Source organism: Excalfactoria chinensis, chromosome 15, assembly GCF_039878825.1.
Source record: "Excalfactoria chinensis isolate bCotChi1 chromosome 15, bCotChi1.hap2, whole genome shotgun sequence".
In the NCBI taxonomy this organism is placed as follows: domain Eukaryota; kingdom Metazoa; phylum Chordata; class Aves; order Galliformes; family Phasianidae; genus Excalfactoria; species Excalfactoria chinensis.
The window spans coordinates 1152879-1169539 of NC_092839.1; the positions used below are offsets into that span (position 1 = coordinate 1152879).

The 16661-nt window shown below is 53.5% G+C and overlaps 1 protein-coding gene across 12 annotated transcripts; it reads left to right on the top strand.

Moving 5' to 3' along the window:
- The first annotated feature begins 1363 nt into the window (after window positions 1–1363).
- Window positions 1364–16360, top strand: LOC140259029 (uncharacterized). 12 transcript variants are annotated; one of them, XR_011905351.1, is made up of 13 exons: window positions 1364–1601; window positions 1847–2694; window positions 3077–3271; window positions 4681–4752; window positions 5090–5149; window positions 5954–6025; window positions 6385–6477; window positions 7276–7389; window positions 7701–7848; window positions 8140–15322; window positions 15408–15471; window positions 15624–15734; window positions 15832–16360. XR_011905351.1 is itself a non-coding variant. In XM_072349945.1 (6 exons), exons 1-6 carry the CDS (start codon window positions 4951–4953, stop codon window positions 8267–8269), a joined length of 756 nt encoding a protein of 251 aa, XP_072206046.1. In that variant the 5' UTR covers window positions 4781–4950; the 3' UTR covers window positions 8270–15595. The 12 variants fall into 12 exon arrangements, 1 of the variants encoding a protein (XP_072206046.1); XR_011905350.1 differs by having other exon boundaries at window positions 1364–1588; XR_011905349.1 differs by lacking the exon at window positions 1364–1601 and adding an exon at window positions 1636–1718.
- The last annotated feature ends 301 nt before the right edge of the window (window positions 16361–16661 follow it).

Genomic DNA, 16661 nt, shown 5'->3' on the forward strand with positions numbered 1-16661 from the left:
AAGTGTCATGAAATCTTGGAGTGTGCTAGCTTTGTGGGGGACCAGCCAGTGCTTCTGCAACCTTGCAATAAATGCATACCTCTGTGAGTGAGACTTGCTCACTGCATGGCGCTGAGGGATCCACCTTTTGGACAAGAGTTCTCTGGAAACCCAATGGGATGGCCTCATCCGGATCCACGTGTTGCAGCTGGTGAGGAGTGGAGGACTGGCCAAATCCAGTGCACACCACTGGCCTTTTGGCTGGCGACTCCATTGGGTTCTCATCTCTGTTTGGGTGGTGACACAATGCTTCAATTGAGGTACTGACTTGGTGGCATCAGGGGGGATAAGAGGCTTTGGTTGTTGGTTTTGGTAGTTTTGGTTGATGAATGGCCAGCATTTGGTGTGTGGGCATCATGTAGGCACCTAACAGCAGAGTGTATGCAGCCTTGGGGACAGATGTGTTATTGGAAGTATGGGGACTGTTCCCTGTGGGAATAGAAGAGGAACTGTACAGAGCAGCAGCTGTGGAGCAAGATCAACAACACGGGAACCAAGGACACCTCTAGAAGAAGAAAGAATGCCTTGTGGCTCTGCAGTGCCCAAATGAACAGCTGAAGAGTGTTTGTGGAATGTTCTGTTGACACACAGAGGCGAATGGGAAAGCTAGAAAGAGCAAACTTGCAGAGGTATCTAAGTGATGTGAGGACTTGTAATAAGCGATTTGGACCGTTCACATCTGAGTCGGTGCATCAGACACCACAAAACCACCAAATGGCCCCCGATACCATGCATGTGTCCAAGGACTGGGGCTCAGAGTGGAGGAAATGTCAGCCATGCTGGGGACTTGTAACGACCCAACCTTTTCTTGGGAATGTAAAGCGTGTGTAAGCAGCTTGTTCTTGCATCGTGTGCCTTTCTTGCCCTGTGGTATGCGGTCCACTTGGGAATACTTGCTCTGCAGCCACTGTGTGTGCAGCGCTGATGGAACATCCCTGCTTTATAACTGCTCTGTGGTAAATGGAGTTTGATGGCCGCATGTTACGTGCAGCAGGGACAGCGCTGGGCGCGAGTCCCGCTCGTGTTGGTCACAGCTCAGGGACTGCGGGAAACACCGGGAGAGCAGAGCGAGGAGAGCCGGGCTGTGCAGGACAGGGCACGGCGTGGAACATCGGCAGCTGCGCAGCTGCTGAGCTTTGCCCCCAAGTCTGCACTGTCAGGTGATAAGGCTGCGCAGCAACAACAGCCGGGCACTGCTGGTCTATCACTGCGGGGTTCGGGGAGGGCAGAGCAGAGCAGGGAAACAGCGCGAGCCATCAATTGCCTGCGGAGATGAGCTGCCGGAGGCATCTCCGGTGCAGAGCTGGATAGCGAGGGTGGGCAGAAAGAAGCCAAGGGAGGGGGGGGGGCCGAGGGCGAGGAAGGAAGGAAGGAAAGCGAGAGAAAAGAGGCGGAATGAGACGCGGAGGGAAGCAGCGAAGTGCCGGCAGTACGGCCGCATCCGGGACGAAGTCGGCAGCCGCCCCCAGCCCGGCCACGTGACAGGAAGTGTTTGGTGGCGGCGGAGAGCACTTCCGAGGCGGTGCAACATGGCGGCGTAGCGGGGCCGGTGAGCGGGGCCGGTGAGCGGGGCCGGTGAGCGGGGCCGGTGAGCGGGGCCGGTGAGCGGGGCCGGTGAGCGGGGCCGGTGAGCGGGGCCGGTGAGCGGGGCCGGTGAGCGGGGCCGGTGAGCGGGGCCGGTGAGCGGGGCCGGGAGGAGCGGGCTGTGTGCTGCGAACGGGGTCGGGATCCGAGGAGGGCGTTTTGTGTTTGCGTCTCGTGCGCGTCTGTCGTTTGCCTGACGTGTTGGTGCGCGTTGGGGTTTCAGGTGTGTGAACGAGGCCTCCCCGTGGGAATCGGCGGCGAGCAAAGGAACGGAGCGAAGAATGGAGCGCCAGGCCTGGGTGCCGTGTTGGACTGAGGCTGTGGAGCCGAGCGAAGCTGTGTCCGATGTCCTTCCTGTGACTCCTGTGGCGCTGCTCAGCTGAGGAAGAAAGCCGAGAAGGAAAGCAGAGAGCAACGATGAGGGCTTGAGCGAGAAGCCACAAAGGACAGCAGAACCGCCTGCAACGCTTCCTCGGAGGTGGCACCAAAAGCAGCTGACTGAACAGTCCGGTTTTCCGGCACGGCCGTGCTTTCCCTGTCGTGGATGGAGCAGAGGAAGGAAGTGAACTGGAAGGGAAGGGCTTGTGCTGCGTTAGAAGCAAAGAGGGCTTCACCTGTGCAGGACTTGATGTATGGCAAGAGCTGGAGACACTGCATTCCTTCATGGTGTGTCTCTTGAGGGTCAGGGCTGGTGTAGGGTTAGGTTGAAATAGGGCTGGCCGGGACTGGAGAGGGAAGAGGTGACGTAGCCCTGGGGTCAGGCTTCTCCTTGGGTCTGACTGGAGGCCGAGTGACTGATTGCTGAGCGGAAATCCTGGGCACCGGGGTTTCATTTTGAGGTGGGGGGCAGGGTAATAAATAGAAGCCAAATCCTTTTGTATGGAATAAATTGAAGCAGACTTTCTAAAACTGGTGCTGCCTCTTTCAGTTGTTCAGCGTGCACTGAAGCAGTGTTGGTTAAGCACGGCTCACTCCTCTGTCTGCAACAGATGGGCTTTCTGCGTGCCTTATTTCTGTGGCTGGCGTTGATGAGCACAGCAGCAGCAAGGCCGTGAACATGTCCATAAGCAGGTATGTGAACGTGGGTAACTTTAACCGTGTGAATGACGTTATTGTTCATAGTAGCAAGGCAATGGTCACGCGTTTGTGATGGAACTCAGGGATAGATTTATTCTTGCCTGGTAAGCTTTTCCCTTCTTTGACCTTCACCCGTCTGCTCTTGCTTCTATTCCCCTCACCTGCAAGTGCAGCAATACTGAAGGCTGAGGGCTCTTGCTTAAAGTTGCTTAAAGGGCAACTGAAATGCAAGTTTGATGTCCCTCTTTCTTCTCGGGTCGGTAGCCCAAGGATATCTTCAGAGCAGCTCTCTAAGTCAGCCTGGCAATGTTTCTAGCAGGAAGTGACCCCGTCGCAGTGCCTGAGAGTAACGATGCCTCTTGTTCCCTCCTCGCAGCAGGCAGCCTCCATGAGAGCAGTAGAGCAGCAGGCTGTCTGCGCTATGGCTGCTGAACAGCATTTCTGGCCACCTGAGATCCCTGAGCCCACGCTAATGGAGACTGTGCTGCGCCATGGACTCTTCTATGGAGCCGTTTTGCAGCTTGTGTGTGTGCTGGCCATCATGCTGCCAGTTTCCAAGTTCCCAGAGGCAGTAAGTGGTGCTCCTGCAGGCTGAGAGAAAGGCACGGGCAACCGGCTGGGAGGGAACCGTCAAATACAAGATACGAAATACAAAAACATTGATGCTATAGATACAGCTCAGTTTGCATTTTTATTAGAGTCTGTGTCAACAAATATAATGTCACTGAAGAAATGGCTTTTTTGGCCATTAAAAGACAAAACGCAATCTTTTGATTTGCATGAAGCAGTAAAAACAACACTGAAGAGATTTTTTTTATCCTTTGACAGCGTCTCTTAGTCTTTAATGTCCCTTCCCACCCAAGCCATTCCACAATTCTATATTCCCACGATGTAAATGTGAAAATATCAGCCGTGGTCTCCCGCTGCTTTAGATGACTGGGAATCCTCAGCCCCAGGGACAGCGTCCATAGCAAGCCCAGGGGGAGCCTGGCCCTTGTGGTGGAACAGATCTGCCCAGCAGGAAACGCTCCCAGTAATTCCTCCCCAGCGGCCTGGCACTCACCCACTAAGGGGTGCCACAAGCACCCACTCTATGCAGCCCTGCTGCACAGGAGGAGCAGCCCGTGAGGAGGCCCAGCCAGCATCCTGGGGATGTGAGGTCACTATGCCCTGCCGCATCGCTGCCTTGTGCCATGAGGTCACAATGCCCAGCTGCTTGCCCCAGGCATTCTGTGCCCCAGTAGCAGCACTTGCTGTGGCTGCAGCGGTGGTGGTGACAGCATGGCACGAGTACTGGGGGCCACGGCCCCCACCTGCCTTGCCTTCCTCCTCCTACTGATAGCCATGTGTTCCCAGAAGACTTGTGCTGCTCCGTGGCGAGGAGCAGGTGGGTGCGCAGAGATGGGGTCAAAAATGAGCAGAACTGAGGGTGAGAAGCCCAGGTTCTGGTTCCCGTGGCTCTGTGCCATGCTGCCCTAGGGCTGCCTTTGATGGGAGGGGTGTTGGAACAGGGGGGACAGGCAGCACTGCAGGAGCTGGGCAAGGGCACGAGGAAGCACTGCGCTCCCATGGCTCTGCCGCTGGCTGGCTGGAGCATGCTCTTGATCCTGGGGGTGTCCTAGGGGAGAACTTGGAAGATGTGTGCTGGGAAAAGCAGGAGCATTTCTGCTCCAGCTGCCTGATGCTCCCCATAGAAAAATCCCGGTTCCCAACAGAGACCCCCAGCTGCAGCCCAGATGGGTTCAGGCACCTTTTCTTTGTATGCTCTTCCATGTGGTCCCGGAGGGGTGTTGCATGTGGCCGGGAGAGAGCATTTGTAAAGCTGCCGAGTGCCAGGCTCCAGGTTACCCTGGCCACTCTATAGCTTTGGCAGTCTAGTCCTGAGTCTCCCATCCCGTTACCTGGCCCCTTCCCCGTCACTAAGGGAGAGGAAGATCACAACATGCAATGGGAACATCCCTCTTCTGTTCTTTATTCTAGATGATGACATTGGTATTCCTTCTCCAGACGACTGGAAGGGGACTGCTTTTGTGCCTCAGGGGAAACTCCGAGGTAAGTTGTGAGTGTCTGTTTCCTTGGAGGTAGAAAAATAAGTGCTGTAATAGCTTATTTGGGTCCGTAAGGACTTCCAAAGGTCTTTCAAGTCTCTTCGTACTTTGAAGGTTATACGCAGATCAGTCACGAGTATTTCTTTACTTGGAGAATTGTCACATTTCAGTGGGAAGGCGGCCCTTGCCAGTCTTTGCTTTTATGCCTTTGCTGTTTGGGCCATGTCATTCCCTGACCAGCAGCCAGTCCTCGCAGGTCACTGCAGGAAAAAAACCAAAGCAGACCTCAGTGCGCAGTGGAAGCTCTCCTCACCTGTGTCTGATCACTCTTGTGCCTGCAGGCCTCCTTGGTGCATTATCAGTGCAGAGTCGTGTCCCTGAACCTGGGGTGGATGCCAGAGGTAAGTCACCAGTCTTCATCTCATGATCTTTGCTCATATTTGGTTGTGGAAGTTCAGGAGGGGTTCAGCTTTTCACTGCCTGATGATTTCTTCTCCATGAGAAGCTTGGGTACTCACTGTATCTTGGGTGCTGCATGCTCCCTGCATCCCGTTGACTTTGTCTCCGTACATCAGAGATCTCCCCAGTAAGAAAAACTTGAGGGGCCAAATGTTCTTCTGTGCCATCTCTGAGGACTGTTTCACATGGCCTGGAGAGAGTATCTGGAAAGCTGCTGAGTGCCAGCCAACTGCCCACCTGGCCTCTCTGCAGCTTTGCAACTGTTGACCCAGGTCTGGGTCCCATGTCATCACCTGAGCTCCTTCCAGTCACTGCAGGTCCCTAAGGAAGAGAGAAATCACAGCATACCATGGCACCCAAACAGCAGCACCCTGGCAGATGAGTGGCATCTGCTCAGCTGCCCCCAGGCATCAACACCAGGAGATGTTTCTCATCGATGCGTGATTTCGGCTGTGCCTATAAGCAGTGCCTTGCCAAAGACTCAGCATCATCCAGCCTGTGAGCCTCAGGGCAATCCCAAAGGAAAGGGCTTTAGATCTCGCCCTTCCTCTTCCACCCCCTTCCCTTCTCCAGGCAGTTCTGCGCACGGTTCCTTTTTGGACTGGCACGGTGCCACTGCAGGCACCCAACAACTATTTGCCAGATGCTTCTGTGTGGCAGGGAGAGGAGAGTGCTGTGAAGCAGTGCTGTCATTGCAGTCTAAACAGGTGTCTGACGGGAGCTGCTCTGTCTGTGTTTGTTGACAGCTCCGAGTGGAGTTGAATGGGATCCAGCTTCCCAGCTGAGCTCCAGGACAGAAGCCCCAGCGACTCGAATGGGTACGTCACGAGACTTTACTTCCTTTGAGAGATGCCAGCTCACAGTCCTAATGTCAGCCAGGCATGTCTGCAGGTGTGAGTGAGAATGCACACCTGTGTGTGTGTGCCCTGCCCTCGCACCATCCCCTGGTCCCATTCAGTGATGCCGTTGTGTGTTTATGTAAGTTGCAGCGTGTGGTGAAAAGTTCTCGTTCTTTGGTTGCAGAAGTGCCTCCAGGGAAGGCCGTGCTAAATCCTTAGTTGTGCTGGAACCCCACAGGCATCCCAGGGGTGGCTGTTGTTGTTACTGACTTCACTAAAAAGACCATTCAGTTTAATACCTTGTTTGTCTGAAAGTTATCTTAATGTTTTTTGTTTAGTTCCTGAGAAACAGAAAGAGGCCCCGAAAAGAGGAAAATATCTGCAGACGCTGCCCCCTCTGCTAATGAAAATCATGAAGGACAATGCACGTGGTGAGTGTATTTCTGTCTGTTCCCTGAAAGACTCGCGAAGCTGAGTTTCTAGAAATACGTGTGGAGAAACTGTAGCGTGCACAGCAAGAAAGGACGGATCAGAGCCCTGCTGTGGTGATGCCTCTGTGTCTGGGCTGGCTTGCAGATTTTGCTGCTCTCTTTGAAGGGCGGAATTTAGCATCATTTTGCAACTTGCCAGAATTGCACAAGGTGCACCGTGGACAAGACACAAACTGGAAAGTGTTGAGCACTTCAGTTTGTGTCCCAAAACGGCATGCTGTTTGCACTGGGAATGAGGCATGTCACAAAAAGCCCGGGCTTTGTTCCTAAATTTTACTGACGTGTCCTGAGAAGTGGTGCCTTCTGAATGCTGTAGCCATCAAATAACTCGATTGTCCCAGAACCTCGATGAGCCGGGGAAGAGATATGTAAACACAGATGCTGTGGGGTTAACTCTCTCTTCAAATCTACTGCTGCGTCACACAGCTTATGTACTAGCATGGCTTCCATGCATGTGCGTCCCATACACCCGCTACGCAACCCCACACACACACGACCCTTCCTTCCCACTCCCAGAGTCCTCCCTTGCATAAATGGTGTCATCACGGGGCATCTGGCAAAGCGCTTCTTCCTATCCCTGTTCCATGGTTCCGCTTCAGCTGCTTCGGCTGTTGTTATCTTAGCAGTTCTTTCCTCAGGCCCATCCCCTGGTTGACCTTATTCCCAGACACTGAAGATACCATCTTCCCAATGAGAAGCAGTTACTTACAATCCCACTCTCTTACCTCCTTTCTAAAGAGATAGGTGGACAGCCTGTGCATCGGATTACATTTCAGAATGGCCGTGTTCACACACTGCCTGTCGCCCTGGTAGAAGAAGAGGCCGTGCACACAACTGCAACTCCAGCTCCAGGTAAGAGCTGCTCATAGAGCTCTGTGGCCGTGGTTAGAGTTGCTCCCCTCCCACTGCAGCCAGTTCCCAGGGGCTTAGGAACTTTGTCCTTTTGGGAACTAGGCCACCAGAACCACATTCAGCAGATAAGGAGAGGAAACGGGACCCTCCATGGTACCTCCTGTGCACAGTCCCCTCATTCCAGCACTTGCTGTGCTTCCCTTGAGCCACCAGGAACAACAGCAGCCCGGATCGGGATCCTTCCTGTGGTTGTTCTTGTCCCTGTCACTCAAAGCAGCAGCTGGTGAAACAGATCCACATTGTTTTTCCAGGTGTGGTTGGTGAGGGACATGCAAATGCTGCAGAGGATAACTTTGTAGTGAAGTACTGCCTGGGATTTGGTGCAGCTGTCCTGGTTACCATGCTGATAGCAATGTTTTCATGCTATCGTCTCATCCGGCAACGGAGGCAGATAAACCAGTGAGTTCTTGTTCACCCCACAACCATCCTGCCCACCTCTTTACTATAGGGCTCCTGTGAGCCAGGAGGCATTTCTAGTTAAAGCAGCATAGAGAAGCCAGTTAGTTGTTGCCTAACTCTGTCTACAGAGATTGACGCTGTCAGATGTTTTAACTGGCCTCGCCATTCCTGCAGCTTGTTCTTACTGCTGGGCCTGAGACAGGCCGGGAGCTGAGGGTGGCTCTAGCATGCACTGTGAGGAAGGAGAGCAGGGGGCTCTCCTGTGCCCTCAGCACGTTTCTCTCTCTGCAGGCGCCTTGCTGAAGCTGCTGAAGCCGAGCGTATTGCCCGCAGCTACACCTCGCGCTTGGACAGACGGCTTGCTCGCCTCAAGGCGCTGGACAGAAAGACACAGCACCAACAGCCAGTGCCTCTACAGTGACGACCTGCCCACCGGCCGCTGAGCACCACCAGAGCGGCCCCTGCCAGGCCTGACGGCTGTCAGGCTCAACTGTCCTCACTGCATCCCCCATAGCCCACCAGCCCAGGCTCCGCGGCCCCTGGGATGTACAACTGGCCCAGCAGCCCCAAGATCCCCCCAGCACCACCTCTCTCTTCATGCTCCTCTCTGCCATTGGTCAGGGGGTGGGAGCATCATCATCACTGGTCAACACAACAGGGGGTTCTTTAACATCCTTATTACACCTTCTGAACTGAGTATAGCTTTTCGGTAAAAATTCTCAGCACCACAAATGATCATATTCAAAACATCTCTAACTATATGGAATATAGATATTGCAAATGAATTCAATAAAATTCAACAACAAAACAAAATAACCAAGAAGCTGCTTCCTTCAAAAGGCAGAGTATTCTGACGAGGAGAAAACAGCAATACTAACCTCACGTCTTGGTGTTGCCATCAGGGCTCAAGCTAAGGCAGCCAGCTGACCAGGGCAGAACTTCTGTTAGAAGCTGCTCAGCAACAACACCCAGAACAAAGTAGCAAGGATGTGAAGTGTAGGAGACTACTTGCGCTTATCACTTTCTGTCTGCTGTAACAGCACTGCTCAAAGATTTCTAATCGGGCCAAGATCTTAGTGAAGCAGCAGTTTGTTCATTACTGCCATAATGGGCGCACACCCCCTACCGACTGTCGGGCAGGGCTGCAGTGGGGAACGCCCTCCAGACACGGTCCTGGGCAGGCAAGGGCTGTCGGTGCGCAGTGCCACAGGCACACTCCTTGCCATTTGCACACACGTGGGCTGGCTTTGCACTGCCAGGCACATCGTCTCGCCTGGGCACTGCAGGTCCTCGCATGGTGGTATGCAGAGACAACAGGGCCAACAGATGAAGTTATCTGTGTTGTGTGCAATACTTATATGACTTGGGAGCTGACAATCCTTGTGGGTCCCTGTCCTGCTTCAATTCATAGGAAGGAGAGGAGGTCCATACATGTATGCCCGGGCGTGAGATTAAGAAACAATGGTTCAAATGTTGGAGGATGGACGCTATGACGATTTAGGGTGATTGGGAAGGGAAGGCGGGACATAGAAAAGATAGGAAATAGAATCAAGGAGTCTTTATAGGAAGCAAGAGGGAGAGAGAGTCACCACCATGGATCTGGCGTGTTTTGTAGTTCGGTCATTGATCTTCAGTACTGGTGGGCTGTTGGGCGCTGTTGTTCCGCTGACGATGACTGTGACCACGGCAACAATTTCCAATGGTAGTACAGACTTACAAAGAAGTCCAACGTGGTTCAGTCAGCTCTCCTTGGAGTGACAGCTGGAATCCAAAGTGGTTGAGTCAGCTCTCCTTGGAATGGCAGCTTTCTGGCTCTGGGATCTCAGCAGAAACTCCTTTGTTCCCATCTTCTGGGCCTTGCCAGCAGACAAGAGGGAGCAGGGATGCTTCACAGAACACGATGGTATCATCCCCCAATTTTCCCACACCAAGCTGGAGCCAGATCTTCCGCCAGTAAACACTCCTGAGCACCCTCTTCTGGAGGCAAACAGCTCTGGAGGAAGGTGCTTTCAAATGTCCACCAAGTGATGTTGATTGTCACACAGTAGCACCCATCACTTGCCTCCTCCATAAATCAGTTACAGTCATGTTGGTGAACCCGAAGGCAAAAGGTCAGCGTGCTGGGACAACAGACACACACCAGTATCACAGAATCACAGAATGACCCGGGTTGGAAGGGACCTCAAGGATCATGAAGTTCCAACCCCCCTGCCTGGCAGGGCCACCAAACTTCCACATTTACTAGATCGGGCTGCCCAGGGTCCTGTCCAACCTGGCCTTGAGCACCCCCAGGGATGAGCATCCACAACCTCCCTGGGCAGCCTGTTCCAGGACCTCACCACTCTCCTAGTAAAGAACTTCCCCCCTGACATCCAACCTAAATCTTCCCTCTTTCAACTTAAATCCATTTCCCCTAGTCCTGCTATTATCAGCCCTTTCAAAGAGTTTACTCCCCCCCTGGGTGTAGGTTCCCTTCAGGTACTGAAAGGCTGCAATGAGGTCACCCCGCAGCCTTCTCTTCTCCAGGCTGAACAAGCCCAGCTCCCTCAGCCTGTCCTCATAGTGGAGGTGCTCCAGCCCCCCGATCTTCTTTGTCGCTCTCCTCTGGACCCTTTCCAACAGCTCCACGTCTTTCTTGCACTGAGGGCTCCACACCTGGACACAGTACTCCAGATGGGGCCTCACAAGAGCCGAGTAAGGAGGGAGAATCGCTTCCCTGTCCCTGCTGGCCACCCCTCTCCTGATGGAGCCCAGGACACCGTTTGCCTTCAGAGCTGCCAGAGCGCACTGCTGGCTCATGTTACGTTTCTCGTCCATCAGGACCCCCAGGTCCTTCTCTGCCGAGCTGCTCTCAAGGATCACTCCTCAGTGAGGAGAGCAGAGTCTGTCAAGAGCACCGAGCAGGGAAACAGTACGAGCGATTGATGTGCCAGAAAGCAAAGGGAAGGGAGGGAAGAAAGGAAGAAAAGCAAGGGAAAGGGGAAAGGGGAGGAGAGACTGGAGAAGAAAGGCAAAGAAAAGAAAGAGAGAAGGAAAGGAAAGGGAAAGCAGAAGCAAAGTTCGGCGCCATCCGAGAGGAATCCTGCAGCATTCAGGTGTGTGAACGAGGCCTCCCCGTGGGAACTGGCGGTGAGCAAAGGAACGGAGCAAGGAATGGAGCGCCAGGCCTGGGTGCCGTGTTGGACTGAGGCTGTGGAGCCGAACAAAGGTGTGTCCGATGTCCTTCCTGTGGCTGTGGGTGAGCGGGACGAGTCAGGGCTGCGGTCTCGTGCGATGATGTTTGTTAGCAGACTGGGGGCAGGGAGAGGGAGGTTTGGAAAGCGGAAGCAGTCAGGAGCACGTCCCGTTTCTAATGGGGTCTGTGGGTCCCCACAGGATGGGCGAGGCAGCGTGGCCCCGTGCGGATTTGGGATGGAATCACAGTGCCTGGAATCCCAACTCAGTCGGAGCTCTTAATTGTAGGGAAGGGTTGAATCCACCGAGGTGCCGCACAAGGAGAGGCGCTGGATGCGACTGTGGAAAGCAGAGCTTGTGTGTCCCAGGAGGCAGGCGTAGTCAGGTCCCCTTTGGAGCCTGCCGTTGTTGGCACTGAGCTCAGGATCCCCATCAGCATGCTGCTGTGTGCTGCGTCTGTGTGGCGGACTTATCTAGATCAATCTATGACTGATTGATTAGTCTATGATCTCCACGTGATGTTATGATGAGTAATAGCAATAGAAGAAGTACAAAACCATGACAGTATGGCAGCCCGAAAAGATTCCCTTGTGGAAGGAGGGGGAGGGTGAAGGAGGCCGAGGGCCCTTTTCTCGGGGCCAGCTCCTCTGTGCCCTCTTGCTGGCTGGAGAGAAGGGCTGCCCGCTGGGCACAGGGAGCGCCTTGTAGCCCTGCCCTCCAGCCCCCTCCTCATCCTATGTGGAATGCCAGGGCCAGCAGTGTGGCCGCCATTTTAGAACCCTCCCCACCTTGGTCACCTTGGTCACCACTGCTGCGCGCAACGCACTCTCCTGTGAGAGCTGTGGCAGATAAGAGCCATGTCAGCAGCAAAGAGGGCGAGGGTGGAAGTTCTCTCAGTTTCAGGTGGGAGGATGGAGCTGGGGGCCCTGGGGGCGAAAAGGAGGAGGGGGCCCACCATGACCATCAGGCAGAGGAGGGGTAAGAGAGCCCTGAGTTTCCATCGCGCCTGCACCAGCGTGGTGACCGCCACCCAAGTGGAGCCTATGGAGGTGGATCCACGTCCAGATGAGCCCATGGAGGTGGATCCGCCCGCGGCACAGCTGGCCTGGCACCACACCACCGTGCCAGGCCCTGCATTGGCACCATCATAGCTCTACCGTCGCTGGTCCAGGCGCTCGGCTCCTTACCCGCTTTGTGGCCCCTGGCATTAGCTGGGTGGCATTTTTGTAACGTCTGCTCCTCCTTTGGGCCTCTTCTGCAGCCAAGTTCTGTGGGCCCCCAGTCCCATCTTTACCCTGTAAAGTTCCCGTTTCTCTTCTTGGTTTTAGTGTTGTGTTTAGTTTTAGCATTAGGTGTAGGTTATTGTTCATGTTTTCCTGTTAGGCATAGGTTGCTCATATATATTTTTCATGTTTTAGTGTTAGGAGTAGGTAATGTTGTTGTTTTCCTGTTCGGAGTAGGTTCCTGTTGGTGCTGTAGCGTTAGGAGTAGATGGTTGTTCCCATTGTGGAGTTAGGCATAGGTTACTGCTGGTACTGTCGAGTTAGGCGTGGGTTCCTACCAGCAGCTGGCAGCAAACAGAGCTCGCTCGGTAAGCACACGTCTGCTTTCTTTCTCCCGCGGAGCCGTGAGTGCGACTGCCGTGAGAGCGGAGGTCTGATGCCATCTGCGAGGGATGGGATTTGCATCCAGTGGCATTTCTGTTGCAGAATGTCCAGCAGCAGAGCGTGAGTGGCCGTGAAATGCAGCTGGGCCTCAGGAGAGCAGTCTGGAGCTGCGTCACGAGCTTCCTGCGTGGCCAGCGCAAGGTAGGTGTGCCTTACTGTAAGCGTGCGCTGAAGCAGTGTTGGTTAAGCACGGCTCACTCCTCTGTCTGCTACAGATGGGCTTTCTGCGCGCTTTATTTCTGTGGCTGTAGAATTTCCCTCTTTCTTACCATCTGATCTGCAAAGGCTTTTTGGTGGGAAGGTGTTGAGGGACGAGGGAGTAAAAATGGCTTTTGTCACGAGTCATCTGGAAAGGTTTCCATAGTTGAGTGGTTGGAAACATAGGGTTTGGACTTAAAATTGTTTGCGCAGGGTAATGGTTGCGAATACAATTAGAATACAGTTATAAAGTGCTCTATCCCCAGAACTTTCCATCCTTTTTCTTAACACAGTTTACGGTTCATTTCAAAACAAACTAACAAAGATGAACTTGGGTTGGCGTAGCCCGTTTCAAATGATCCTTCTGTGTCTTTTCCAGGCTGGTCGCAGCATGGAGACTTTCCCGAGGCGTTGAGGAACAGACACGAGCCTTTTCTGAAGGCTTCAATGAAATTCTGCCACAGCAGTATCTGCAGTATTTTGATGCTAAGGAGCTGGAGGTAAAGGATTCTTTGACTATTGCCAGATCCAGGCTGCTACACGTAAGCCTTCAATTTCAGTCAGTGTCTGAAGAGCAGAGTTCATTAAGGCTGGCGGTTCTGTTTTCAGGATGCGTGAGAGAAGCCTTATGTATACGTTAGTATTTGGTTACTGTGTTGTTCTTCACTTTCTTCTTTGCAACCAACTTAGACACATTTCTAATGTTAAGATTCAGCCAGCATAAATTTTTTGGCTAACAGTGTTTTTGTAATCCTTGACAATGTGATTTGCATGTGTTTAAAGAGTGAGCAATTGGAAAGCAAGGGAGATAAAAGCCAGATATCAGTGGGTGGTCAGATTACTGAGTGGACCAGGTTTTAGCTGCTTTTGGTCTCTCCAAATTGTACTCTGCAGCAGAACATTGTATTTCTAGCACCGATTGGTACGGTTAGGCAATGGCAAAGTATACATTCCTAGTTTGAATGTCTGAATACAAATGTTTTCATGACTGGGTTTTCCCTTTTGTGGCCTCTCCACATTTTCTTTGTGAGCGGATGTTATTATTTGCTGTGGAAGTTTGAGAGTTTAATATTAAAAATGAGCGTACTGTGATTGCAGGTGCTTTGAAGTACAATAGTATTGAAATACAATAGTCGTGCTGTAGAAGCAAAGTAGTAGCTTGTAGTTTCCATGTTTCCATGTGGGTGCCCCAGTCCCAAAGGGGGATTCCCTTGTGGAAGGAGGGGGAGGGTAAAAGAGGCCGAGGGCCCTTTTCTCGGGGCCGGCTCCTCTGTGCCCTCTTGCTGTCTGGAGAGAAGGGCTGCCCGCTGGGCACAGGGAGCACCTTGTAGCTGCCGTGCCGTGCCCTGCCCTCCAGCCCCCTCCTCATCCTATGCAGAATGCCACTCCCAGCAGCACAGGTGCCATTTTGGAATCTTCCCCATGTCACAGCTGTCACCTTGGTTGCTGCTGCCCCACTCGGTGCACTTGCCTCAGAGAGTGCTGGGCAGGTGGCAGCCATGTCCAGCACGAAGAGAGTGAGAGATGAGAACAGTGTTGTTTTAAGTGGGAAGAAGGAGCTGGGGGCCCCAGAACCGAAGAGGTGGAGGGGGCTCACCATGATCATCATGTGGAGGAGGGGGAAGGGAGCCCATTTCCATCGTGCCTGGACCAGCCCCGTGACCACCAACCATGTGGAGCCGATGGACGTGGATCCCCCTCCAGAGGAGCCCATGGATGTGGATCCGCCTGCGGCACAGCTGGCCTGGCACCACACCACCGTGCCAAGCCCCGCGTTGGCATGGTCACAGCTTCACCATCGCTGGTCCAGGCGCTCGGCTCCTTACCTGCTGCGTGGCCCCCGTCCCCAGCATTAGCTGGGTGGCATTATTTAACATCTGCTCCTCCTCCACCTTGTTGCTCCTCTGGTTCTGTGGGCCCCCAGTTCCTTCTTCCCCCTGTCGGAGTTAGGTGCCAGTTCTGGGCTTTGTTGTTGACAGTAGTGTTAGGTTAGTGTTAGTGTTCAGTTTAGTTTTAGCATTAGGCATAGGTTCCTGTTTGTTCTTTAGAGTTAGGTATAGGTTCCTGTTTGTTCTTTAGAGTTTGGCATAGGTTCCTGTTGTTATTTTAGAGTTAGGCATAGGTTCCTGTTGTTATTTTAGAGTTAGGCATAGGTGCCTGTTGTTACTGTAGAGTCAGGCATTGGCTGCTACACTCAAGTAAAAGTAACCGCTGCTCCTTGGGTAAGCACACAGCTGGTTGCTCACCCCGAGCAATGAGTGCCACTGCCCTGAGAGCGGAGGTTTGAAGACTTCTGCGATGAACTGAATTTCCCTCTTGGGACTTTTCCTTTGCAGAACACGGAGGAGCAGAGTGTGAGTGGCTGAGAAATGGAGCTGGGACTCAGGAGAGCAACACGTGGCTGTGTCCCAAAGCTCCCGTGTGGCCATTTCAAGGTAGGCGCGCCTTACCGTAAGCCTTGTTCAAGCACAGCTCCTGGCACTGTCTGCAACAGATCGCTCTCTGCGTGCTTCCTTTCAGTCGCTGGTGTTGTGCAGCACAGCCACGGCACGGCCCTCAGTGCGTACCCGAGGAGTGTGAAAAGGTAGGTGGTGAATTTCCATCTTGCTAATGCTAGGACTAGGAATGATGAGCATTCCTCAAAGAGTGCCCACGAAGGTGTGATCTGCCTCGGGGAGAAGTTGATTCTCGCCTCTTCAGCTTTTCCCTTCTTTTCTGTCCACCTGTCCTTTCCAGCTCCTCCTCCCCGCAGCTGCAAGTGGGGCAGTGCTCGAGTGTGAGGAATCTTCCTCGGCAGGTGGTAACAGACGATGCAGCTGCGAGTTTCTTGTCCTTCCTTGTTCCTGGGTCAGTAGCCCAAGGCTATCTTCCAAACAGCTCTCTAAGTCAGCCTGTGCCAGCAGCGTGCATGAGAGAAATAGTGCCTCTTTTTTCCCTCTTGCAGCAAGCTGCCCCCGTGAGAGCAGTAGAGCAGCAGGCTGTCTTGGGAGAGAGTGAAGAAAGCCGAGGCAAGGCAAGCGCTGCTCAGCTGAGGAAGAAAGCCGAGAAGGAAAGCAGAGAGCAACAATGAGGGCTTGAGCGAGAAGCCACAAAGGACAGCAGAACCGCCTGCAACGCTTCCTCAGAGGTGACACCAAAAGCAGCTGACTGAACAGTCCGGTTTTCCGGCACGGCCGTGCTTTCCCTGTCGTGGACGGAGCAGAGGAAGGAAGTGAACTGGAAGGGAAGGGCTTGTGCTGCGTTGGAAGCAAAGAGGGCTTCACCTGTGCAGGACTTGATGTATGGCAAGAGCTTGAGACGCTGCATTCCTTCAGGGTGTGTCTCTTCAGGGTCAGGGCTGGCTGGGACTGGAGAGGGAAGAGGTGACATAGCCCTGGGGTCAGGCTTCTCCTTGGGTCTGACTGGAGGCCGAGTGACTGATTGCTGAGCGGAGATCCTGGGCACCGGGGTTTCATTTTGGGGTGGGGGGCGGGGTAATAAATAGAAGCCAAATCCTTTTGTACGCAATAAAAGTGAAGCGGACTTTCTAAAACTGGTGCTGCCTCTTTCAGTAGCGGGTCAGAACGTCCCTTGCTCGGGCTGGCAATCGCAGAGTGATGAAGCGGTCGGCTTCACGTCTCTCCCTTGACATGGTGCGGGTTTCCCCCATTTCCTTGTTGGTCTTCCCAACTGGTGGCCTTTCAGCCAACCCGTAAGTGCTGGTGACAGGCTGTGAGCATCTCCTTGCTCTCGGAGGACCAACAGAAAGAAGGGGAAGCAGCCCTTGAGGAAGAA

Bases quoted from the DNA above. Each gene is read 5' to 3' on its own strand.
- LOC140259029 (XM_072349945.1), top strand. From the start codon at position 4,951: ATGCCTTTGCTGTTTGGGCCATGTCATTCCCTGACCAGCAGCCAGTCC. The intron at 5,150-5,953 runs GTAAGTCACCAG...GTTTGTTGACAG, and splicing joins ACCTGGGGTGGATGCCAGAG to CTCCGAGTGGAGTTGAATGG. The intron at 7,390-7,700 runs GTAAGAGCTGCT...TTGTTTTTCCAG, and splicing joins AACTGCAACTCCAGCTCCAG to GTGTGGTTGGTGAGGGACAT.